The sequence below is a fragment of the Chaetodon trifascialis genome, chromosome 11, assembly GCF_039877785.1.
Source record: "Chaetodon trifascialis isolate fChaTrf1 chromosome 11, fChaTrf1.hap1, whole genome shotgun sequence".
Taxonomy (NCBI): domain Eukaryota; kingdom Metazoa; phylum Chordata; class Actinopteri; order Chaetodontiformes; family Chaetodontidae; genus Chaetodon; species Chaetodon trifascialis.
The window spans coordinates 6,718,716-6,745,014 of NC_092066.1; the positions used below are offsets into that span (position 1 = coordinate 6,718,716).

Sequence of the window (26,299 nt, forward strand, 5' to 3'; positions counted from 1 at the left end):
AGAACGTTCCCTCAGCAGCGGCTCTGATTTTCAGGTCTGGCAGAGATGGTGACGGAGACGGCCAGCTCTCCCGGTCCCTTCCGAAACGCTCAGATGTCCAAAGCTGCTCAAACCCATAAGCTGAGAAAACTTCGAGCCCCGTCCAAGTGCAGAGAGTGTGATAGTCTGGTGGTTTTCCATGGCGCTGAGTGTGAGGAGGTACAACGTATATACTCTCATCAGCTATAGAAATGATATCAATCACTTGGCTGCTTATTTCTTTATTTAACCGTCTCTTTCTCGTTTCCTTTGCCAGTGCTCCCTGGCCTGCCATAAGAAGTGTCTAGAGACGCTTGCCATTCAATGTGGCCATAAAAAGCTGCAAGGCAGACTGCACCTGTTTGGTATCGATTTTGCCCAAGCAGCAAAGAACAGCCCAGATGGTATCCCATTTATCATCAAGAAGTGCACGTCTGAGATTGAAAGTCGAGCCCTCAACATCAAGGTAAACTTTCACACCATGGACTTGTTCATCTTTATCACTTGATATCTTGGATTGCAGTGCTTTCTCAAGGCATACACATTTCATTATCTCACCTTCAGTATCATAGTTTGGGTTATGTCTCATATGACGTGTCATGACTATCTGTTGTGGTAAGAATGTGTGGTGTTTTTTTTTTTCCTCGCAGGGGATTTATCGAGTGAATGGTGCCAAATCACGTGTCGAGAAGCTCTGCCAGGCGTTTGAAAACGGGAAGGATTTGGTCGAGCTGTCTGACCTCTCACCTCACGACATCAGCAATGTCCTCAAACTCTACCTGAGACAGGTGTGGCTTAAATTCACGAAGCACAACACAAAAGATACTGTTCTATGTTGCACAAGTTGCACAAGTTAAATCTTTATTATTTTCTGGGTCATTTTAGCAAAGCAGGTGGTCTAAGATGGTTTACTGTTAATCCTTAATGCTTGAACTTGGGGTGTAGTCGTAATCTTATGTAATCTTATTTAAACAAGTTTCACACATTTTCCACTTCTAAAAGCACTTCTCTGTTTCCCGTCTGTGTCCAGTTACCGGAGCCATTGATCCTTTATCGATACTACAACGACTTTATCGGCTTGTCCAAAGAGTGCCAGAGAGTGATTGTGGAGGAGGCCGATAAACCTCAGAGCACAGGAGAGAAAGGCGGGCCGAGCGTCCACCTTAACCGAGTCATTTTCAAGATCAGAGACTGTCTCCGCCAGCTGCCCACAGCCAACTACAGGACTCTGCGCTTCCTCATAGCACACCTCAACAGGTAACACCCAGAGCTCGTCCATCGGAAGGATTTCTGTCTGTCCCTCTCTGCACAGATACAGACTTCCTCATAAGACACAAAGGGAAACAGAGACTTCCCTATAGCACGGAGGAAGTAGCACAAATTACATAAAACTCCTGCTCTACTAATAGTCTCAGCTGACACCACACCAGTATTTTTAATATGTTCTTCATTGTGTGTTTAAATCTGCTGATTTTAGCCTAGAAATTCCAAGTATTTGGTGTTTCTATTTGTTTAAATTACTCGTTGAGGCGGGTGTTGACCTTAGAAGTCAAATCAAATACTTGAACAATACTAGAAATGTGTCTTTTATGAACTAAACTCATCACTAATCTTCGCTTCCACAGAGTGACTGAGCAGGCAGAGGAGAACAAGATGACTGCGAGTAACCTGGGCATCATCTTTGGCCCCACACTGGTCAAGCCACGGCAGACAGACGCCGAGGTGTCCTTGTCCTCCCTGGTAGACTACCCCTACCAGGCCCTGATGGTGGAGATGCTGGTGCGTCACTTCCAAACCATCTTTGACGTTTCGCTTCTGCCTGTCTCCGACATCACTGCGACCGGCCAGGCGTCCCCCAGACTCACCCCCCAGGAGAAGGTGCAGCGGCTGAGCAGGCACTCCACCTCCCTGACGGACATCAAAGAGGTGAGGAGGGATTGAAGGCTGGGACTGGACTGGACTGGGCTTGTTCTCATCTTGGAATAATGGACTTTCACACAAGCTTTATCAACGGGATGTTTTCCTCTAGTCTGCCCTTTTTGTGTTATAGTGGACGCAATTTTGTTTGATTAGTTGTACATTTATGAAAGGATCTTGAGGGCAATGAGACATAATCAGTTCTTGTCTTAGGTCACTGTTTTTTATGTGTTGCACAGATTGTAAGATAATTGTTTGTTATGTCCCTGCAGAGTGCCAAAGTGTACAAGAGATTCTCATCAGTAATCCCGTCCCCACACATCCTGGATGAGGTTCAGGAGGTCCAGCCAGGAACTGACAGAACAGACGCCTCAGCCCTGGACAGACTCAACGGGATCCAGGCGTCTAGTGGAGACGAAGTCCAGAGGTCAACCTTAGTCTTTGGCCGTCCCAGCACCACCGTCACCTCCACCACCACCACCACCGTGGCACCAAAGGTCCAACTACGCACCCAGCGCACCAGACATGTGTCTCGGCCGATCAGCATGCCGCTGGAACGCCTGCCCACCCCCGCCCAGATCAGCGAGAGGAATAACCGGAATGCCGCTACTAACGTCGACGCAAGCTCTGCTGAGCTGGACCCGGTCTCTGAGACTCTACAGGAGATACCAGAGACGGAGAAGGCTCGTCAGAGTGGCTCGTCCAGGATTAGCACCTACTACATCACTCCTTTCATTGACACACAGACAATGCAGAGGAGGACGTGGGACAGAAAGTACAAGCACTATGATGTTACACCCAGGACTGCTATGATAGTGGCCAACCTGCCGTCTGCCGGCTCTGGAGTACAACCTGTAAAGGCAACGATGCCCGTCGCTGTTAGCCCAGCAGTGACCACTGCCTCTGTGACCCCCGCCACAAGTAGTGTGAGCACCATATTCTCCAACAACCCCTACACAGTGTCAGTCAAGCCTGTTTGGACTTCTAAAAGGGAAAATGAAACCGATAATTCAGTCAGTGAGGCCAGAAGCTCACCAAACCTTCCGCTAATGCTCAGAGCACCGAGAACTTTGCAGCCTCCCCCTGGAACTTTCTACAAACCCCCTGATTCCATTAACAGCAGAGCTAGGACGCTTCCAAACTGGACTACTACTGTCACCACCATCACCACCACCACCACCACCACCACCTCATCGCTCACCCCCGCCAAACCTACCGAGGCGGTCACGCCATCCTCTGCCCTCACAAGCCCCCCACAGATGCGGCTCCAGACACAGGACTCCACTGACAGCACCATTGACCCCGGGGTCCCGACCTCGGGTGCCCTTTCACCCCCGCAGTCCCCTCCCCCGAGCAGCCCCGAAGACCTGAGCCCCAGTGAGACTAAGCCCGTCTACCAAAGACTGCGACCTCGTCGGCTGCAGGAGCTCGAGCACAGAGAGGCTCATTTTGTCTGACGCCAAAAAAAGTTATCTGTAAATATGAATGTATCTGTGCCATAGTGTATACTGGGGAAAACATTTTTTATCATACAAGCTGAGAGCGAGAGAAAAGAACGGCCTGTGAAAATAAACCATGAAAGTGTTATAAGTACTAATATATTGTATTTTACATGTTGTCTCTCCGGCATTCACAACAAGTGTGATGCCAACATTGACTGTTTAGTGCCACTTTTTAAATAACAAACATGAATTATGAAAAAATTTGCCAACCACAAATTGACATGAGTCAGTAAAAATTGTAAGCCTATCACGTTCTGTGTTTGACTTGAACGCTTAAGTTCATGTTTGATTTACTGGGACATTATTTCTTATTGTAATCTCACAGTGCACTTAATGCAGGTTCAAATTCTAATGTTTCCTTTAATGTTAAAATTTGTTTAATTTTGTGTTTTATTCCACAAGCAACAGATGAAAGTGTTGTTAACGCAAGGTTTTAAATTTTAAAGAGTTCAACATTTTTACCTTTTCCATTTGTTCATCGTAGCCTGTGATTGGTACATCTTTTCTCAGCATGTAAACCTTATGTATCTGTTTACGATTTTTATATTCATTCATACATACTGCATGTTTGTCGCAGTGATTTTGTCTCATCGCATTATTGTGACCATACAAAAGAAAAATGACATGCAACAGTACTTGCTGCAAATTAAAAATGTAGTTTCAACTGTTACTTCTGCTCCAGTTGAGTTCATTTTTCAGATTTCTGTTCAGGGTTTATCTGATTTTTCCGTGCTGGTGTTGTTATTATTAATGTTGCTCCAGGACTGTCATTGCAACTGATCCAAAAAAAATCCAGACAGGGAGCACAAAGCATTTGTATCCTGTGTGGATCTTATTGTTTTATTGTTGACTTATTATTTTTAGACATAGTTCACTTATTTATTTTTCCAGTCTTTCCCCGGATGGTCAGTTGCAATAATGGTCCAAAATTATGATGTAGTAGCACCACCAACACATCAGATATCAGATTGTGCCTCAAGGGTTATACTGAAAACTTCACTAAGCCATGTCCCCTTTAAGTTGCAGTCTGGTGTGCATTTTAAACATGTATGCAGTCAGCCTTTATGCTGTATTGAACAGAGGCAGTGGAATGGTGTCAGATCTGCTGATTGTTTTTTTTATCATCATCATCATCATCATTTTATCAAATCCTATGTTTTGCCTGACCAACTGCCCAAAAAGCACAAAGATAATGAATTTGCAATCATACTATCCAGAGAAAAGCAGAATATTCTCACATTTAAGAATCTGAAAACATTTTTTTTTTGTTGTTGGTTTTTGAGAAATGAATCCAAACTTTCAGCATTGATCAGCTCTATGCTGATGTTTGCTCAGTGCCTCAGAGAACCAGAGTTATATCTGTAACTTTTGAATGTTTTTCTGTAGCTCTGTGGACTTAAGTGTGCTTTTTCTACTACCTGTGACACTGCATCCTGCTGTGTGTTTCATCCATGGATGCAGTCAGACTTGTTGCTACAGTTTGCTGCATTTGACAAAACAGAGAGTCCGATAAGCTACCTGAGCCACCGGGACGCCCAGACGTGCACAGCGTTAAGCCTTGAATTTACCTCAGTTTTACAGTAAGCTGGGTCTGCTGCACACATAGTTCACAGCGGGTCAAAGTGGTTTTAATGTGCGGCTGTCAAGGCTTCACATTCTCCCAGCCTAATCAGCCCCGTCACCTGCTCCACCTGGACGAGCTGCTCAGGGGAGTGACTCATTTCAGACGTGTGCGACACAAAAGCAGCAGCAAACGGGTCTGGTGAGCTTCAGTGTAACACAGTCAAACTCTGATTTTGTGGCTGTTAAGATGGAAGATTTCTCGCAGAGTGAAGCGAGCTGTGCACGTTAAATCTCACTCATGGACACTTTTTTTTTTTGACATTTTGTCTCCCGCTCCTCTACCGCAGGACCGTCCTTCCCTCCACCAGTATCCCTCCTGTCCTCCCCAGCACATATCCCCCTAATTCTGCCTCAACATGGATGACTGTTGTCTTTTTTCTGCCTGCCCGGGTTGAGCTGGGAGATTAGAGCAATCAGATTAGGAGTGGTGCTGACCTGCAGGCAGCAGGAGGAGAGAGAGTGGACAGCGAGGAGCTGTGCGGAGCTCTTCTACCTTAGTTAATATTTTCCATTACTTTAGCCTGTTTGTGAGGCCGTTTCTCTCGATGTCGTACGACTTTTATATCCTTCCATAAGAGGTAAGGATCACAATTCACCGTGGTTGACAGAATAGGATGTGCTGTAAGAGCCGACAGGTGTGTAGGCTAATTACTGTTTTAGTTTGTGTAATGTTAAGATTTGAACATCATTTAATGTGAAAACAAAGATCCCGATAGATGCTTTTTAAAGCCGTTATGGCTTCTCGTATCACTTACATAAACAGGCAGCGGTACTTTGATGATAAGGCATGTTTGCCACAAAATTACTACAGCTCTGTGTCAGTCTTGTGCAAAGGAAGTCCTGTCATGTGTAATTACTATTTGAGTAATAAGGTGATTTCAGAGAAGTCAGACGCGATGACAGCCTTTACTCTCCCGCTTCGGGCTCTTTTCTCCTCTTGTTTTTCTCGACAAGTGTTTACGTCCCCGCATCCTCGGTCTGCCACTCTGCTGTAATCTATTGGACATGTCACTCGGAACAAATTACTCTTCATGTCCGACACTCTCTGAGGTCATCTGCTCCTAACCTGTATATGTGACTGGAATCTGTCTTCCAGTCATCAGTCCTGATGATGAAAAGAGAGGAGGCTCATATTTATCAGACGCAGTTTCACGTGCATACAGACGCTAACTTGTGCTTATATGTTGTTGTTTACGTCTTGAACAGTAGTGGAACGTAGCTAAGTGCATTTACTCAAGTACTGTACTTGTTTTGAGGTACTAGTACATCACTTGAGTATGTCCATCTTCTGCCACTTTATATCTCTATACTAGAGGCAAATACTGTACTTTTTACCCCTTTTCATTTATTTGACAGCCTTACTAGTATTTTTGCAGATTTAGATTCGTAATATAAATTAAAACCTCTGACAAATTCATCTATATTTGTACATGAAGCTACCCAGCAGTATATGAAGTAATTAAAAGAGCCCCACCTTCACCAGCTGCTACATTAATGAATACATCAGTGCTTCAGTCATTATAACCCAGTACTTTAATATTTATTTTATTCTGAAATGGGCCATTCTACATTTTTACTTTCGGTACTTCAAGTTTATTTTGATGCTAATACTTTTGTACTTTTACTTAAGTAAGATTTTGAATGCATTTCTGCAACCAACTTGTATTTTCCTGTAAATTCCCTCTTTTTGCCAACATGCCTGCACAGTTAACCTTAAACCTGGAAGTGTTTTGCTCTGGAGCGCTTCAGTCGGGTGGTCTGTCTCTGCTTTGTAGTCAATACCACCTTAAACTAATCCAAGTGACTGCTAAGGCCAGGTACTGAGGAGTTTGGAGTCAGTGTCAGGTCAAAACCGAAGCCAAAGCACGTTCCAGGACAAACAGTGAAGTCAGCATGTCTGTGCTGATAGAGTTTTCTATAGATCAGTGGAGTGGATCAGTGGTAGCAGATATGAAGAAGCATCATTATTTTTTGGGAGGTTTAGATGATGTTTCAGAAAATCATGCAAAGTCTAATTCATCATAAATTTCGTGGTCTCAGACCCAAGAACTGCAGTCCCTTCTGCCCGCTAGACTCCGTGATCCAATGTCTTTGTGAGACCGGACCAACTGAGTGTCACGGCTGATGGCGTTGTGTATCTGCAGGTTTGTCACAGTCTGATGACCCCGTCCAGGGGCGAAGCTGCGGAGCAATGAAGACAGGCTCCCAAATCCGCCTGTTACTGTGGAAGAACTGGACTCTCCGCAAGAGACAGAAGGTATTCTCATTAATGTTAAGGAGGTTAAACATAAAACCACCATGCGGCGACACCACAACCTTCAGCCTCTGACACCTGCAGAGGGTTTGTTCCAGCTGTGTTGGGCTGGATCAGGTTCAGTGTATGTAACTGCACTTGTTTCTGTCCAGGTCCGCTTCCTGGTGGAGATCATCTGGCCAGTGTTGTTATTCATTGGTCTGGTGTGGCTGAGGAAGGCCAATCCACTGTACCAACAACATGAATGTAAGGAAAATGTTTATATTAAAGTGCACCATTAACTACGTGTTTATTAGCATGCATATTAGTAGCATGTTGGCTTTTTATTAGTCCTGATGAAGCACTTACTAATGCCTTATTTGGGGGGTTAGAGTTGTTAATTGTTAGGTTATTAAGAGCTTAATTTCTGTACAACCTTTCTATCAGTAAGTAAAACCCTAAGTTAATGGCTTGTTATAGAATATGGTCATGCAGGATAAAGCATTAGTAAGTTCTTTTCATAGAGATAACAACACGTCAACCCTTTGGCAGCTCTTTTAAAATCACTTTAAAAGCCTCACATGCCATCAAATGTCCCGCCTGTCGCTTCAGGTCATTTCCCCAACAAGGCCATGCCCTCAGCAGGGATCCTGCCCTGGATCCAGGGCATCTTCTGCAACGTCAACAACCCCTGCTTCAGATACCCAACCAGAGGAGAGTCTCCAGGCGTCGTCTCCAACTATAACAACTCAGTGTAAGCCTGATCACAGCTCTCTCAGACCTTGTGAACTTCCACTGCAGCAGAAACATCTTAAAACCGTAACTGTTCACTGACATTCACTCATCTCTGTGTGTTTTTTGGCTTTTTCCAGCTTGGCGCGGTTCTATGTTGATGTCCAGGAGCTCCTGCTCAATGAGACAGAGGTCCAGCAGCTTGGCCGCCTCTGGCGCGACATTTCGTCCTTCTCAAACTTCATGGACACGTTACGCAGCAACCCGTCTGCGCTGTCAGGTAAACGGCAAGCGTGAGGAAAAGGAGACAGAGCTCATGTCCAGAGTGTGAAACAGTTCATGAAAGCCTTTTTTTCTGCTGTGTGATCAGAGGAGAAAAAGACTGTTGACACAAGTCGGCGATGTTTGATTTTATCTTTCTGGCCAAGCTGTAAAACCAAAGTTGGGCAAAGTTGGTTATGAGCTCTTATCTTAACCTGACAGGAAACAGTAGCCACGCAGCCATCTTTCACAACAATGATCTTCTTTGCCTTGTGCTGGTGTGCACATCATCTTTCGGTCGCCTTCACTTTCTCTTCCAGTGAAAAAGTCTGACTTCCGCCATTTCATTTTCATTTACCAGTTTGCTAAAGCCAAACATAAAAAGTTATGACTTCAGTAGAAATGAACTGAACATGTTGGCACATCCTCCTGCTCACTGGAGCATCTTCCTGCCGGTCTCGCTCTGAATCATTTCCTCTGTGCAGTCCAGTGCTGGTCGCTCAGCACCATCTAACCTTTCACTATCTTTATTTCTCTTCCAGGTCGTGGGCTGAAGATAGATGATATTCTGAAGGATGATGAGGTCCTCACGGCCTTCCTGCTGCGAGACGCCGGCCTCTCCGACTCCATCGTCTACCAGCTCGTCAACGCAAGAATACGACTGGAGCAGGTGCAGTTTGGAGGGATGGGGCGGGGGGGGGGCAGCCTAGACTGATGTTAGCTCATCGGCATTGAAGATCCTGCATATTTTCACAAATTTTTTTGTACTTTGAAATGAATAGAGGCCATTCTGATGATATTTGACCATCTTTTTCTTTTCACATCCTCCAGTTCGCCTTTGGTATTCCAGACCTGCAGCTGAAAGACATAGCCTGCAGCCAGGCCCTGCTGGAGCGCTTCATCATCTTCCCCAGTCGCACGGGCCTCCATGGGGTCCGCAACGCCATGTGTGCCCTGAGCCAGCAGAGGCTGCAGAGGATAGAGGACGTACTCTACACGAATCTGGACTTCTTCAAAATCTTCAGACTGGTGAGTTATTGCGAACTCAGACCTCTCCTCCCTGTTTTTACTCCTTCAGCCTTTTCTTTGGTTATGATCGCTGACATTGTTTTTCTGGAAATTGGCTGCTCATTATTTCCACTGAGACCCTCTGAAGGCTGCGTTTGTTGGAAAAATGATGTCCGTCTTCCTGTCCTGGCAGTGAAGGCCGGTCTTATTGCCTCATTTGTTTACTGTAAACTCACTCATGTCACAGAACTGACGGTTATTCCGCTTGTGTTAAAAGGTCACTCAGCTTTCAGGTTGTGCGAGGTGGTAGCCAATCAGCCAGTGGGGACTCATTTTCTTTTCCATCACAGCGTTTTAAAGGACAAAGATGGTTATTGTTTATTTGTGATTTCTCATGTCTGTCTCTCAGACTTCCTGGTCTGCGACACTCAAGCTCACTGGATCCCACTGAAGACGTAAAACACCTCATAAATACGTAGTTTAATTTTAAAACAAGGCTTAATCATTTCCCAAAACAGCCGGGCACTGCAGCGTTTAGCAAACACAGCTTCAACAGGAGTAAACAGTGCATGCCTTGAGGAATATTTTTAGTGGCAAATCAACACACATTTGGTGCGCGTGGCATCAAAATAAACTGCATCATGTGTGTGTTTGTTGTCATGAATGAACATGTCGCCCAGTGCAACAGCGTGGCTCACTGATGCGCTTCTAATAGGATCAATTCGTTGCTGTTTTTGGCCTTTTTAATGGGATTCGTTTACTGTAAGAAACATGAAATACGACCAGTCTTATCCTTTGAGGACACACATTCGTTCACGTATTTTAAGATACTGTGTCACCAGGTGAATTTACTGTGAAGTATGTGCAGAGAGAGAGCAGATGGATGGTTAAATATAGTATGGATCCATGCGTTTCATTTAAGAGCTCTGTCCTGTGCGGTCAGCCTGTTACTTCTGTCGGCTCTGAAGCTTTAACAGATGCAGCCGGGCACTTAGCAGAAGTAGTTAATGGAGGGGAAGATAACGTTCAGGACTGATGCATGGGCTTCCTTGTGACTGTAGTTGTGTCTGTGCTGCTCAGACGAATCCTTTTTGTTGTGAAGTGATGTCTGATGACTCATTGCTTTATGTAGAACTGGTGGTGATGCCAGGACTGAATATGAGGCGTGGCTGATTCTAGCTTCCAGGTGACTCCAGCAGACCTCTTCAGTCAGTCACTGCTCTTAGAATAAACCAGGAGCTCTGTTTCGCAGTGTTTTCACATGTATTTACAGACAGCAAGACGCATGTAGGAGGCAGAACATCTGTGGGTCACAGATCATCGTTTCAATGAGAGAAAAAGCCTTTTTATTTGTTATTTATGTGAATATATTTGTGGAATATTCTCCCTTTTAGAAGTGGAGCTATCGCAGCGTATTGAATGATAAAGCAAATAAAAGTAGCATTAAAGGAAATCAGCTGCATCAACAAACCGTACTATATTTAAACTTTTTCCCCTCGACACCCTCCTGTTTCCTCCGTATCGGAGTCAGGTGACTGGCTCAGGGAGCTGGCGTGGCATTATCCCTCTTGGCCTGCTTCTCTAATGGGCTTAGCTGGACTCCGCCTACAACCTGTGAGGTATTCTAGACGACGTGAAGCTGCATCGCGTATAAATACCAACATGTGCAGGTCTAAAGAGTTCAGGCCGCGTAGCTGCCAGCACACCTGGCTGCTAGAAAGCCAACTGTAGGACTGAGGCTGTAAAGAGAATGACGGGTTACAGCGACGAATCCACCAGCTGATGGTTTCATTAACCTGACTATAAAGTTAATTTATCAATTTTCATTTTGTATTTTTATTTGTTTATCGTCTCTTTTTTGTAATATTTTAGCATATTTAGTTCCTGATCTCTGAATGATTTTCCCTTTCCTGCATGTCTTTTCTTTCCTTTCTTTGAATGCAATAAATATATATCCATTATCAGGGTCATGTGGGGCTGGAGCTATATTATGTTAAATATCTCATTAAATATCATTGCAAGAATGCAGAAATTAACTTGATTAACCAATAAAGTGTTACAAAGATGGTTGCACTTTAACAGTACTTCTCCAGGACAGGACTGCACTTCAATAACTGATATAAATTAAATCAAACTTAAAGCTCCTAAAAACACAAAGTATTTCTCTAAAACAGTAGATCTATGACTAAATAACCAACAGCAAAGTTACAAAATATTAAAAAAATATATTATTTATTAAATGTAGGTTTGCTTTGCTTTGTTTATTTGACTGACTTCAAACCGTCGTCAGCTTCTCCTTCAAATGTTTCTGAAATCTGATTGGTGCACAGAAGTATGTGACATCACCCTTTGCCAATGGAGCCCTGCCCACTTGTATCTGTTCTAATTTCGGCAGTAAATTTCATCTGTTGACTCTAAATTGCCCCTAGGTGTGAGTGTGAATGGTTGGTGACCGGTCCAGGGTGTACCCTGCCTCCCGCCCATTGACAGCCGAGATAGGCTCCGGCCCCCCCGCGACCCCGAAAGGGATAAGCGGCATAGAAAATGGATGGATGGATGGATGGAATTTCATCTGTGTGTAGGATCCCACCTCCGACAGTAACAGGCTGATCAAGAAAACCCTTTTTCGGGTACTTTGCAGTAAAGCAAACACAGTATTCAACAATTTAATTTAGAAGATTTAATATATATATATTATATAAATATATAAAATTGTTGCTCTTGCTGTGTATTATGTAGTACTCTGTATGACCATTCAGCCATATTATCATAAGCATCCGGTCTTGAAGACGTTGCCTGCAGATTTTCGATTTTGATTTTCTTCCATCTGTAACATCAAAACGTATGTTGTTTGTCGTGTGAACAGCCCCAATTCACGATAGCATCTCTTCAAAGTCCAGATGCTTATGATAGTATGGTGATTCTGTGCTAAAATCCTTTTCAAATCCACTTGTGAAGTAGAATTAGATTCATATACGCTGGAAGCTGGTCATAGTTAAGGGTGCTGAGAGAAAGTCAGTCTGTATCCTGACCCTTTTGACCTGCGGAGGCCCAAATACGCCCTAAATAATGAAATCTAGTGCAGAGGTCACTGTGAGAGCAGTCGGAGGTGTTTTTGAGGCTGTAGTTCAGTGAATATCAGTCAAATATGACAGTTTCCTGCGTGTGAGCAGTGTTTGCTTTGTATTAGCAGTGCATTAGCATCTTAGCGGGGATCTCCGCCTTTAACCCATTAGCTCTGTTAAGTTTAAAGCCCATTACCACAGTGACCTCTGCCTTGTAACAATTTCCCTCCCCTCATTACGCCCCCGTCGCTCCACGCTCCCTTCCTATTCCCTTGCTTTCTCTCTTTCCCCCGCGCCGCCTCCCTCCTTCCTTCGTTCATTGAAATGTAAGCGCGAGGAATGCGAGAGGAAGGATATCATATGTGTGTGTTTGTCTTTCCCGTAGCCCCTCAGCTCTGCCCTGACCGGGCCATTTCCAACAACTACTGCTAAGGCTTTCTCATGATGATAAAGAGAAATAATGTCAGTGGGTTTCCATTTGGAACAATCGATGGATTTCAAGCTTGATGCAGGTGCAGTTCCAGCATGAATACAGAGCCAAACTGATGGGGAGGTCAGGTGGAAAGTGTGATGTGGTTTTCCCTGCAGGTTGCCGGCCATGCTGTCTGTAAAGTGTGGGTAAAGCGAATATGCAAAAAAAATGGCTTCTTCAGTGGCAATCGTTTCTTGGAAACACTCGGTCTGCAGCACTTCGGGGCTGCTGTGTTACTGGTTTCTTGTTCTGAATGTGTTTGTTTGTCAAAGGGTATCACGGGACATGATTTCAAAGAGCAGCCAAGGGAACATCATACAAAAGAACAAAGAGCAGATTGTGTTTAGTCTCATTTTGTCTGTATTTACCTCACTTTGAAAACACTGCTTGAATATTGTTCTGATGCCCATCTTGTGACTGTGCCCCCCACCCCCCACCCCCAGATGCCTCAGGTAATGGACAGCAGCTCCGAAGGGATTGACCTGCACTTCTGGGGCCGGGTTCTTAAGGCGGCGTCGGAGAAAATCCAAGTTGTAAGTCCATCTATCCCCCTCCACTCCTTCTCCTCTCCACTCCTCTCCTCTTCTGTTCGCTCCTGCAGGATCAGAGGCACCAGTATTTTTAGTCCTGCAGGAAACTTGCCTCTTCCGCTGATCCGTGTTTGAGAATTGCTTGCAGAGGAGGAGGCTGAGTGATGGACTCCACAATGTGGGGTGGACAAGTGCTGATGTGTCTTTGTAGGCTCATATAAGTGTGTGCGTGCATTCTGTGTGTGTGTGTTCATGCACATGCAGATTGTGGTCACATGACATGTGTATGGTTGTGCATGTGTCTGCATCCCCTTATTTATGTAATCCATAAGAAATACAGATCAGAATCAAACAGAACAGGAATAGAATAGAATAGTTGACAATATTTTCTCGTTGGTTTAATCACTTTTCTGGAGCTTTCGATCAAATCATATGAACTCCATCATCAGATGGAGTTTCTATGCATTTGTAAATGTTCATATTTTATAAAGTTGATGTTTGAAGATAATTTTCTCACGACGAGGTCCATTTAGTTTGGTTTTTTCGCTGTTGGTTGGACAAAACAAGCAAATTGAAGACACCACCTCTGCCTCCAGGAAATGGTGATGGACATATTTGATTATTTTCTGACATGTTACAGACCAAAAGAAAATCCATCCATCCATCCATTTTCTATACTGCCTGTCCCTTTCGGGGTTGCGGGGGGGCTGGAGCCTCTCCCAGCTTCAACGGGCGAGAGGCGGGGTACACCCTGAACCGGTCGCCAACCGATTGCAGGGCAACATGCAAAGACAGACAACCATTCACACTCACACCTAGGGGCAATTTAGAGTCACCAGTCAACCTAATGAGCATGTTTTTGGTCTGTGGGACCCAGAGAGAACCCCCGCATGCATGGGAAGAACATGCAAACTTCACACAGAAAGGCCCCACCCGGGGATCGAACCAGCAACCTTCTTGCTGTGAGGCACACGCACTACCTGCTTGCGCCACCGTGCCAGAATAATCAGAATATTAATCGATAATTTATCAGCAGTTGTTGTGGGATTGTAGATTGAAATTTCAATTTTCCACTTGAAGGACATCTCGCTGATGTCGGACAGCATTCAGAACAGAGTAGAATGAAATAGATTACGGCACAGAGAGAAATACTCAACCAGCTGGTATACATACTGCTTCAGACACACAGACACACACTCACACAAAGGGACATAAAACACAGACTGACTGACTGGGATTGCACTGTGTGTTTCGGCACGTTCGCTGTGTGTCCCAGGGGGTGTATCCCATCATCACCTTAGCCAGGGTGTGGGAGATGTCGGGCGGCCGGGGGGAGGTCGAGGGGGAGTGAGAGAGACATTCCTTTGAGGTGACACATCCTGTAGGTGGGACCTTTGCATCACCGTGGTGACAGAAAGTCGAGCCAAATGCTCTCGTTACCCACCTCTCCTTCCTCTCAGTGTAGAGTGAGTGTGTGAAATGATAAATAAGAAAAAGGAGGGAAGGGGAGTGAAATAAATCAAGGGTGTGTCATGGCATGTGTGTGTGTGTGTATGCTCACACGTAACATGCTGCTGTGAGTTGGGGGGGGGGGGCATATGAAAGCAATGAGTCATTTTCAATCTGAAACCAGTTTGATTATCAGTGTTGCAACATATCGATGTTTAAGGGCCCCGTGGAGGGACTCAGCTCCACCAAAAACCTGATCCCTTATGAGATCATCCGAAGCTCTGACACTGTAATTTATCTCATTTGAGCCCATTTTAGTTTGATTTCATTCATTATTTGGTTATATATTTGGAGCAACGTGTTAGCGTCAGCTCATGCTATTATTATTGGCAGCCCACTCCCTATTTTTTAGAAAGGAAGTGATCCACATCGTGAAGAAATGCACTTGGATGAAGCTATTTTTGTTCTATCAATAGGAGGATATTTAGTCCGCCCTCCGACTGTCCTCGTCATGTGAAGAGAGGCGTCCGTCCAGCGTGTTTGCTTATCTAACTATTGTTTTCTAGTGATCGTGTATGTCGTGCAGTTCACACAGTATGCATGAATGAGAGGGGCATAAATATCTCAAGTTGGAGAATAATTATCTGGCAAAAGGTCAAATGGCTCAAAGCTAATTATTTACTCTTTGTAATAATACTCGCCGCGTATCAGGGTGTGCTTACTGTTAATCAGACGTGGGTCAAATAAGCAGCCAGTGTTTTCGGCACAGGTAAAAGAGCGGGAACTTTTTCTATCACAAGATTACATTCAAATTTCAAGCAGCCGGACTCTTTGTCCTACTCACCAAATACTTGCAAAGCTCATAATTAGCCTCCACAGTGTTTGTTTTTAATGCTCATTAGCACATTTTTGCATCCCTGTTGGTGAACATGGTAAACACTGTTGGTGCTGAGGATCAGCATGGTATCATTGTCGTTATAAGCATGTTAGCATGCTAACATTAGCATTAAGCTCAAAGCAGCTGTGTGTCCAGGGTTAGGGTTAGCATACTAGCAGGCTAATGTTTTAAAACTCAAAATGCACTATGTATATCAGCCCAGTGACACACTGGAGAGGTGAAGGAGGTGAACCTGACAGACATGAGCACCACTGACCTCTGAGAGCATCCCTTTAACCAGCCCTCTGTGTGACTCTTACAGTTGATGGAGCGGGAGAGCTCCCAGGAGCTCCTGAAGGCGGCGTCCTCTCTGTTTCGAGCCGGGGGTCCCTCCTCGTTCACACAGCTGATGTCCAGCGTGTCAAGCCTCTTCTGTGGATACCCAGAGGGAGGCGGCTCCCGGGTCCTGTCCTTCAATTGGTATGAGGACAACAACTACAAGGTGTTCCTGGGGGTCAACGGCAGCAAGAGCCGCAACTATGTCTATGACAACTCTGCCAGTAAGTGAAGAGGTGATAAACTGTGAAAGCCTCAGCTCTGTAATATATATATATATATATATATATATATATATATATATATATATATATATATATATATATATATATATATATATATATATATATACTACATGCATACCATATCTACAGTCTGATTTATGCTATACTGTTATTACAGTTAGAATAGAGGAAATAATGTGCTTTCATTATTTTTTACCTTGGTGGTTATTCTTCTGTTATGCTAATGTGGTTTATGAAGATTTCATTGTTTTTCCCAAATCAATTTAATCATTTATTAACTTTTATTGGTTTATTAATTGTGCAAATAAAAACGAAACTAAACTGAAAAGATGCAAGATGAAAGTTAATCAACAGGCAGCTTCGGAAGACGACTGATAAACTTCACAAAGAGAGCAAACATGTTTTTCCGAAGATTTGATAGCCTTACTGTGCGTGTGCATGTGTGCGTGTGTGTTTTCAATATATGTCATTTGTTTTCCAGCTGTGAGCAGCTCCTCTGTTTCTGTTGTGCATTGCATTGTGGAACAATAACAGCAGCACAACCAATCAGGCACTGATTTAACATAACTGACGGTTAATAAGTTCATTGATAGCATCTGAATGATCCTCAGATCTGGAGGACATCAAAGTACTGTGTGTGTTTTGAAGTGTGGATCTGGATCTTCTTCTTCTTCTAACCTCCCTGTTTGTGGGATTCTTCTTCTCTTAGCTCCCTTCTGCAACGCCCTGATGCAAACCCTGGAGTCCAACCCTGTTACAAAGATTATGTGGAATTCAGTGAAGCCCCTGCTGATGGGAAAGATCCTGTACACCCCCGACTCCCCTGCCGTCCGCAAGATATTAAAGAGTGTAAGAGAGACCACCTCCAGCCCGACCCCTCACCTCTCTCTATCTGCCTTTCTGCTCAAGTTTTCCTCTCCTTCTCCGTTTCTTTCGCCACTCTCAGTTTCTGTTTATACACGTCCAAACCCCCGCCCTTCTCAGGAATGAGCTGACCACCGAAGCAAAGCACGGTGGAGGGGTGGGGGTGGGGGGGCAATTTACAGCAGCATGAGCGAAAGGAAGAGGAAGGGAGAATTAAACAATAAATTGAATGTGAAGGTGCAGCAATGAAAGGCCAAACTGGATGTTTTTCAGTCTGTCACATCTCATTCGGCGGCCGTGGCAAAACTGAATTCAATTCCAAGACGAGGTTTGTTAATGAGAATTTACGGAGAAGAGAATTACCTGGTGTGACTGCCCGCTTGTGTGTTACCTGTGCTGTTTGAAGAGTATTGAAGTTAAGAGCGCATAAATGACACAGTCAGGTCCCACTGCTGCTGACGCTGCTCGTAAACGAGTAAAAGAAGCAAAAATTAGAGAATCAGAGTCCGTTGATATGAATGTTATTAGCACACGACTGTGCTTCTCATTGTATGCTACAACTGAGAAATCTGTGAACTTAACATCAGCAAGCACTGATGTGATTTAATGTTCGTGTGTGTGTGTTTCAGGCCAACACAACGTTCGAGGAGTTAGAGAGGCTACAGAACATGGCCAAGGCCTGGGAGGAGGTGGGACCTCAGCTCTGGGCTTTCTTCCAGGACAGCGTCCAGATGAACATGATCAGGGTATGAACGCTGCACACACACAAAGATGCAGGCATGCCTGAGCATAATTTTGTGCACGCCTGCATACACTATGTACATATCCAACAGGAGTGCCACCATCAGTAAGCATCAGAAGGTGAATGGAGTATTGTGCTCTAAGTCAAAAGAAGCGGTTATATAAGAAGCAACAGTAAGCAGAGGTCTGGCAGCCAATCAGTGAGATGGATTTAAAGCAGATTTGGGCCACAAATTTAATAAACATGCAGTCTGATATTGACTTTAAGAAGAACGGTCCTCCCAAAGGCTGAAACAGAAAAATCCTGTGCATTTAAACACTGCAGACACACTCGTTGGTCCATGCTGGTCCATGCTAGCTGGTCCATGTGTGGTGACTCATCCAGTCAGGATGGAAAGTTTGGCATCTTCCACACGACTAGCATTCAGCTTGAACATCCTGTCAAGCATGTATTGAATTTGAGGAATGAATTATGACTCGACCCCAAAGTTTGTCACACAATGCATAGTTTTCATATTCCTCAACTTAAATGTTTGCACATGTGTTGTATACATCAACCATCTGCATCCCTGCAGGACACCCTGAGGAACCCAACAGTGATGAGCTTCATGGACGACAGTCTGAGAGACGCCAACGTCACCACCAAAGACATTCTTAACTTCCTGTACAGCGGTCCAGAGGGGTTGAGGGAGGCGGGCATGCCCAGCTTTGACTGGAGGAACGTTTTTAACGTCACAGACCAGATCATACGCATGTTCAACCAGTATGGAGAGGTAAGACGCACAAGTTAGCCTGCCATCGGTCCCCTGTTGTTCTGTTTTTCCTCTCTGCCTCGGTCACTGTTTGCCAAGTGTCGCATATTCCCAGGACGAGGTCTTCAGGTCTTTTGTCAGACCGGCTCTCAGTTGTCCAGACAGGTGCATCAGTCTTCCAGGTCTGCTCCCAGCAGACTGCAGCCAGACCCCTTTGAGACCAAGCAGACCACTTAGCACGGCTATAGAGCCGCTCTCCCATCCAGGAGGCTGAAAGGTGCGGAGAACAAGCCTCCTGTCACCCCCCTCCTTCACTTCCATTGTGGAGCCTGTGATTAAGTGGAGAGTTAGGTGGGAGGGAGTCACCCCCCCAATGAGCTCACTGCTGTTTTAGAGTATGGCCTCGCATTGAAACAGACCCTCGCGCCTGCAAAATAAAAGAGGGGCAAATCACTCGATCCATCCTTTACGCCTTCCCTCGACTGATTTAAAGGGGGCAGGGGCTGCGGTTTTGGAGAGAGCCCTATCAGTGCAGGCATCTCAATCTGTCCTTTGTCTCCACGTTCAGCCTCAAGACCCTTCAGAGCCCCACAAACAAACCCAGGCGGTTTAGCCAATTAGATATAGCTGTCAGCTAGCATTGGGCCATAGGATAAGTGCTGCAGTTAGCATTAGGTCCTCTCACCCTGTCAGGGGTATGTTTCTCACACTGAAATCCCATTGGAACATGTGTATCAGTGAGGGTCTTTCTTCTCAGCCCATCCCTGAGTGAGCATTATTGTGTTGTGAATGTATGGCCCCCATAAAGATGAATGGGAAGTGGTCTCTCGCCTCTCTTTGAGCGCTCTCAGGGTATTGTACAGTAATGTGAATGGAGACATTAGACATGGTGTACACAGGGGTGGAGAGCAGTGCGTGTGTGTGTGTGCATGTGTGTGTGTAGGGTGGGAGTTTCATACAGGGACAGTGTGTGTGAGTGTGAGCTCTGCTTGTGTGAAGGTGTATGTTTAGATAAATGTGTGTTTCTGTATGAGTGCATGCATTTGCTTTCAAGCATTTGTATGTGTGTGTGCATGTGTGTAGTAGTCACTCAGATTTTCCCATGTTATCAGATCGCCTCAGTGAAAGATGGTTCTTTTGAGAGCGAATGGAAATTCACTGCATACAATCTACAAGGGCAGGCTATCATTTGAACACGTCAACACAGTGCAAATATGAGTTTAGGTCCAGACTCTGGACTCACAGAACAACATGAAAATGAATGCATCACAAGAAGACAGCTCCTCTTTTTTCTTGTTGACCTCATTGTTTGTGTCACTGGTTTGTTTACTGCATTACCGTGCCTGGACATTAATAGTGTATTGAATTTAATATACATACACACACACGCATATATGATTGTATGAACTAAAATAATCTAAAATGAGTCTAAAATGTTTTGATTTAGTTCAAGAAATATCTGATCAAAGAATAATTAAACAAGCATTCTGTGATATTCTTTGGTACTTATTTTGGTAGTACTAGTAGTAGTAGTACGTATGCTATGGACACATTTTGGTCAGGACTGAAAAGTATTGAGGTTCAACAGCAAACTCAACCCGTCAGTTTCCTCAGAGAGCCAATGTCACATGTGACCTAATTCAATACACAATCAATTAGGCCAGGACACGCACTGACGCACCATCGTGGTTTCAGTTTTATCGCGCAGCAAAATCTTTTTTCTGATCATCACAGCATCTGGAACGACATCGCAGTTCAAACAGCATTCATGATGCATGAAGGCACATTCATTCAGCCAGAGTTCAATGAGGAGCGACCGTCATTCACAAAGATGTCGAGTCAATTACAAACACAAGGAAAAGGGAAAAAGACAACACAACAACAAAGAGATGAGCCAAAAGAGAAAAGCAAATGAAACACTCCTCTTTCCTCTTATTAAAGTGCATCAATCTGGATAAGTTTGTGGCTTTCACGGACGAGTCCCAGATGACACATCAGGCCTTGTACCTGCTGGAGGAGAACAAGTTTTGGGCCGGCGTGGTCTTCGTGGACATGTATCCCTGGACCACGAGCGTACCCCCGCATGTCAAGTACAAGATCCGCATGGACATTGACGCAGTGGAGCGGACCAACAAGATCAAGGACAGGTGAGCAGCAGCTGTGTGGAGTCGTGTTTGCTCAGGTTTCTACTCAGGACCCCTCAGAACAAAGCCCCTGCTATTGACTCCTTCCATCAAATTCTCCCTTCTTCTTCTGACCACTCAGACACGGACCCCCGCTCCTTTCAAGGCTGTAGTTTCCAGACCACTGGTGGAAGTTAATTTACGGCCCAGATAAGTTATATTGTATAAGCGTTTTTATCCTGAGGGGGAAAGAGGCTAAACAGAGGTACTTTCCGTTACATATCATTGCAGCTGACTGCTATACATAGCCACAGGAGTTAAGTAGGATCCAGCCGTCATGTTTAGACCTCCAAATCACCCTGACAACCTGCTGTTCCTTCGCTTTTTCAGGTCGTTACCGGCGTATTAATGAGGCAATTTATATGGATTTGTCACATTCTTCAGACGAGCAAAAGAAAAAGCTCTCGAGCTGGCCTCAGCGTGTTTTCCAGAGTCTGTCGGTGGTTCCATATTAACTCGATACCTGGCCTTTCATCCTCCCATGTGAGGCTCTCTCAGACATTTTTCCTTTGCCTTTGATCTTCCATTCATAAACAGACAGTATGTCAACAGCCTCAGGGGTGAACAAGCAGTTTTAGCTGTTTACAGCATACCAGCAGGCTGTAATGGACCCAGTGGGAATCCTGCCTCTATACAATTGAATAATCAGATTGAATAAGGCTTTGCGTCAGGCTTATCCGCTTAAGTAAAAGCAGCGTATGTGTGGTTTGTGTGTGTCTTTAGAGACTTCAGGATGTTTTAATATTACAATGACTGAATGAATGGGATTATTTCATACAACAAAAACATGCTTAAAGAGTTTATTTTAGTGTTTGAATGATCTTATGGCCACATTTTAGCCAGCGCCATCGTTCACGCTCTGCTCCCTCTGTCAGGTACTGGGACCCCGGCCCCAGAGCAGACCCCGTGGAGGACCAGAGGTACATCTGGGGAGGCTTCGCCTACCTGCAGGACATGATTGAGCATGGCATCATCAAGCTCCACACGGGCAACGACTGGCCGCTTGGGGTCTACATCCAGCAGATGCCGTATCCGTGCTACGTAGATGACCTGTGAGTACGACGCTCACTTCAGGATTTATCCCAACAATGGTCCCATGATATCCAGAATCATGGCATCACTACAAGCCAATAACTGAAAGTGAAAGACTGCAAACCTGGATAAAAGTGAAAAATCGCTGCAGTCTCACTCACACAGTTTATTTGGGTAATACAACATTTCAGTGCAAACAAACTTCATCAGAGGTTTAGATATACCTGATATTCAGTTATATAAATCATCCATAAGTACTTTTATCAAGCCATGATGTTTTTTAATGCTTAAAACTGCACTATTCAGTCCATCCTCCACACTGACGAGCAACCTCACTTTGATGTGAAACTGAAGGACTCATTGATCAGCTGTTTGGCTTGTTTTGTTGGACTCATCAGTGCATCACCACACACCTCAAATTACCAGGCAAACAAGGTGTGGTTTTTTTTGCCAAGTCCAAGTGTTAAAGCAATGATGTGAAGAATTTTAATGTGGTAACAGCGTCCTTGCAATGATTCTGTTGGCATAGGATCTGTTTGTGGAAAAATCAACCAGTTCTAGTGAAAATTGTTCAGATTTCTTGGGGGAGTGGGCTTGGTAGTGGCATAACTTGTTGTCTGTTAAAGTGTTATTTTTGATATGACCACCAGGTGGCACCAAAGTCTGACATTTTCAACTCCTACACATAGTGGCTTTGAGTTTGCTCCCTTAAACTCACCTTTCTTACTAAAAGCAGGTTCACAAATAATAACCCATCCATCGTCTATACCCGACCATCCCTTTTTGGGGTTGCGGGGGGGGGGGGGGGGGGGGGGCTGTCAACGGGCGAGAGGCTGGGTACACCTTGAACCGGTTGACAAATAATATTCCTGTATATTTATACAGAGAGAGCAACAGCAGCCAATCAAGAGAAGGATTTCTCAAGGGTTTAATGAGGTTTCTCAGTCCAGTTTTGGGGTCCTCTTCTCCTCCAGCTTCATGATCACACTGAACCGCTGCTTCCCGCTGTTCATGGTGCTGGCCTGGGTCTACTCCGTGTCCATGACTGTGAAGAGCATCGTGCTGGAGAAGGAGCTGCGCCTCAAGGAGACTCTCAAAGCCATGGGGGTCGACAATGGAGTCATGTGGTACACGTGTTTCATCGACAGCTTCATCATGATGACTGTGAGCACGGCGCTGCTCACCTCCATCATCATGGTGAGGGGGAGTAGGGTGGAGACCATGTTGGCAGAGGGTCAAGCTTTATTTGTTGGTTTTGTCGCATGTAATGGTGCCCTCTTGTGGCTGATTTTAAAAAGCTCTAGTCATGGAGAGAACTGTTTTACTCATACAGCCAATGGTTACACTGAAAATCTCAGTATGATCACACACCACTTTTTTTCCTCTCAGGGTGGAAAGGTGCTGAATTACAGCAACCCCGTCCTCGTCTTTTTCTTCCTGCTGACGTTCACCGTCGCCACCATCATGCAGTGTTTCCTGATGAGCGTCTTCTTCAACAAGGCCAACCTGGCAGCTGCCTGCAGCGGCATCATCTACTTCACCCTCTATCTACCGCACATCCTCTGCTTTGCCTGGCAGGACCGCATCACCACAAACATGAAGTTGGTTGCTGTATGTATTTTCTTTTGTTTTAATGTATTCTTCAGATGTTTCAGCACAAGCATTGCAAGAGTAGTGACTATTTAGTCTAATTTCATATTGTTAGGGGAGAGCAAACATGGTAATGCATCCATCTGCTTTTACTACTGCAATACTATCACTGAGTTAGCATCACCCCTGACAGAGGAATACATATTTCAGACACGTGAAGGCGTTTTCATTGATGAATTGAATTTTGAGGCATTAAATAGTGCAGTACCATTTCTTTATGTATATGCATATTCTGCACAGCTTGTCGGTAAATCAATTATTTACGTGTTCCCTGGCTTCTCCAGAGCTTGCTATCTCCAGTGGCTTTTGGCTTTGGCACAGAGTACCTGTCGCGGTATGAGGAGCAGGGTTTGGGTCTGCAGTGGGACAACATCCAGACCAGCCCGTTAGAGAAAGACACCTACTCCTTCCTCACCTCCATCTTCATGATGACGTTTGACGGTGTCCTCTACGCTGTCCTGGCCTGGTATCTGGACAATGTTTTCCCAGGTTGGGCTGCTAATATACATTATGATTTACTCCTTTGTAGCTACCACAAGTTTACTAGACTGAGAATTAAATCATATTTTTCCCTCACAGGACAGTATGGCATTGGTCGACCCTTCTACTTCCCGCTCCAGCCCTCATACTGGCAAAGACCTGCCCCCTCACACAACGAACTGGATAATCCAGGTTCGTATTGCTGACTCTAAAATCTCTTATATGCCTCGAACCTGAGGAGCAGCCTGGAGGTTTGTGGTTTTACTCAGATTTGCAAGTAAAACCTGAGTGGAAGAAGTGAGTGCACTCAAAACCAGTTCCTCCCAGGAGAAGCTTCTAATTCCTACTGGGAATATGGTTGTATTGGAAAGGTCAATATAAGCTACAGTCTATAATGAGTGAGAGACCCAACAGGGTTTTCTCCCTCACCCCCTCCAGCCCTCCTGGAGCAGGAACTGAACCAGTATCCTTGTAGACATTTTATTTGGTGTGCTCTTATCAGCACAGGGTCTGAGGCCAGGTCCTGTCAGAGTAGTCCCAATCATAATTAGAAACGTCACTTTGGAAATATAAATGAACAAAATCACCTCCTTCACGCCAAAAACGTAGGCATGATGCACATTTCTATAACTGCAGGCTGAGTGTGCGGCATCTCCTCAGCCGGTTAACAACGCATGTTCACCCTGTCCTCCTCAGATCCTGAGAAACCTGAACCTGACGCCATACAGAGGGATGCTGAGAGCAGGTGCACGCCAGAGATGTACACCTGTAATGGCTCAGCCAGCAGGAAAGCCTGCAAACACCAAAGCAAGAGGGAACGCCTGGAGAGAGAGAAGGAGGTGCTGAGACGACAAGCGGACACTCCAAACCAGGAGGAGGGTCAGGACTCACAGGCGGAAGGTGAGGTCACAAAGACAGATGGCGAAGGCCGGGGCTGGGGTTTGCATGCTCTCTCTGTGTCTGTGTGGGTTTCCTCCAGCCGCCACAAAGACCTGCAGGTTAATTGGCGAGTCAAAATTGTCCGTAGGTGTTAATGTGAGCATGAATGGCGTCCTGTGGAGGGTGTACGGCCCCTCTCACCCAATGTCAGTCTCCAGCCACCCACGACTCTGCAAAGGAGAGATGGTGATAGACAATGCATGTTGGGAACACACTGAGGACATCTGGTGGACAGGCAGGGTAGCACACCACACCTGGATATGCAAGACAGAGGGACAGCACTCATAAGAGACTTTAACGTTTATCTGGTTTCCAGACGTGATAAACTCTTCAAACCTTTCTGTTGTTGGTTGCACCAGGCCTCAGTTGAGCTGGTGAAAAGGATCAAAAGGAATATTTAATGGCTATGATGTGAAATACTCATAGACTGGTGGACTGAAACATCTTGTTCCTGAGGGGAATCTACTGTGCAATCCTTTGAATGAATTAAAGTCTGTTAAAGTGTTAACTCGGTCTGTCTGGGTCTGTTTCCGCATGCAGGTCAGTTGTTCTTTGAGTCCGACCCACTGGGCCTGGTGATGGGGGTGCAGATTCAGGACCTGGTGAAGGTGTTTGACGGGAGCTCTCGTCCAGCTGTCAACTGTCTCAACATCAATTTCTACGAGGGCCAGATCACATCCTTCCTAGGGCACAATGGGGCTGGAAAGACCACGACCATGTAAGCTGAAATCAGACTTAACAAGTTACGAATCTCTTAATAAAGACGTAAACCCAGAGATTTTGACATATAAAAGCAGCCTTTCTGCAGACGAAGGGCTCCTATCAATACTTTTCCATTTGAATGTGACGATCGAATGTTTCACGTTCCTTTAAATCAGTTATTTTCCTCTTAAGACACTGTTTTGAAGTCTTTTATAGAGATGCAGTTCAGCCCTCTGTTGGATCCCTCAGGAGAGTTGGTATTGGTATGTGTGTTGTTCTGGTCTGTCCAGGTCCATCCTGACTGGCCTGTTCCCTCCGACATCTGGCACAGCTTACGTTAATGGAAGAGACATTCGGACAGACATGGACATCATCCGCTCCTCCATGGGGATGTGCCCTCAGTACAACATCCTCTTCAAACAGTGAGTTACTGGCCTGGAGTCAGTCAGTGTTTCCAGGATACACAGCTAAGAGCTTTTTCTGCTGAGGAGCAAACTGAAATTACTTGTCGACTTTTTCTCTGCTAAGAGTTCATATGTGAAGAAATGCGGGACAGGCTTTGTTAAAATCAATGCACAGTCTGCAGAAATGGAATGCATTGGCTTTGACAGCGGAAAACCACAGTTACCGATTTATTTTCTCATCCAGACTTCATCAGTGTTCAAAGTGTTCAAAAAAAAAAAAAAAA

General features: G+C 45.0%; 2 protein-coding genes across 4 annotated transcripts in view; both read left to right on the top strand.

The window, feature by feature from the left end:
* Window positions 1-4,107, top strand: part of LOC139339297 (rho GTPase-activating protein 29-like) — a 29,841-nt gene extending 25,734 nt beyond the window's left edge. For both annotated transcript variants that reach the window (XM_070974845.1, XM_070974847.1), the window contains 6 exons: window positions 35-198; window positions 296-484; window positions 669-806; window positions 1,049-1,275; window positions 1,644-1,944; window positions 2,208-4,107. In XM_070974845.1, the coding sequence (XP_070830946.1) occupies window positions 35-198; window positions 296-484; window positions 669-806; window positions 1,049-1,275; window positions 1,644-1,944; window positions 2,208-3,392 (2,204 nt within the window). In that variant the 3' untranslated portion in view covers window positions 3,393-4,107. The remainder of the gene's footprint in view (window positions 1-34; window positions 199-295; window positions 485-668; window positions 807-1,048; window positions 1,276-1,643; window positions 1,945-2,207) is intronic.
* A 1,418-nt stretch (window positions 4,108-5,525) lies between these two features.
* The window catches only part of LOC139338457 (retinal-specific phospholipid-transporting ATPase ABCA4-like), a 37,370-nt gene continuing 16,596 nt past the window's right edge, over window positions 5,526-26,299 (top strand). The window contains exons 1-21 of one of the 2 annotated variants that reach the window (XM_070973465.1): window positions 5,526-5,695; window positions 7,205-7,317; window positions 7,467-7,560; window positions 7,906-8,047; window positions 8,166-8,305; window positions 8,829-8,956; window positions 9,118-9,315; window positions 13,275-13,364; window positions 16,010-16,247; window positions 16,978-17,117; window positions 17,762-17,878; window positions 18,449-18,646; window positions 20,567-20,772; window positions 21,684-21,860; window positions 22,815-23,037; window positions 23,230-23,451; window positions 23,775-23,979; window positions 24,070-24,162; window positions 24,667-24,870; window positions 25,450-25,627; window positions 25,902-26,033. In XM_070973465.1, the coding sequence (XP_070829566.1) occupies window positions 7,252-7,317; window positions 7,467-7,560; window positions 7,906-8,047; window positions 8,166-8,305; window positions 8,829-8,956; window positions 9,118-9,315; window positions 13,275-13,364; window positions 16,010-16,247; window positions 16,978-17,117; window positions 17,762-17,878; window positions 18,449-18,646; window positions 20,567-20,772; window positions 21,684-21,860; window positions 22,815-23,037; window positions 23,230-23,451; window positions 23,775-23,979; window positions 24,070-24,162; window positions 24,667-24,870; window positions 25,450-25,627; window positions 25,902-26,033 (3,191 nt within the window). In that variant the 5' untranslated portion in view covers window positions 5,526-5,695; window positions 7,205-7,251. The remainder of the gene's footprint in view (window positions 5,696-7,204; window positions 7,318-7,466; window positions 7,561-7,905; window positions 8,048-8,165; window positions 8,306-8,828; window positions 8,957-9,117; window positions 9,316-13,274; window positions 13,365-16,009; window positions 16,248-16,977; window positions 17,118-17,761; window positions 17,879-18,448; window positions 18,647-20,566; window positions 20,773-21,683; window positions 21,861-22,814; window positions 23,038-23,229; window positions 23,452-23,774; window positions 23,980-24,069; window positions 24,163-24,666; window positions 24,871-25,449; window positions 25,628-25,901; window positions 26,034-26,299) is intronic. The other variant, XM_070973464.1, reaches the window with a different exon arrangement.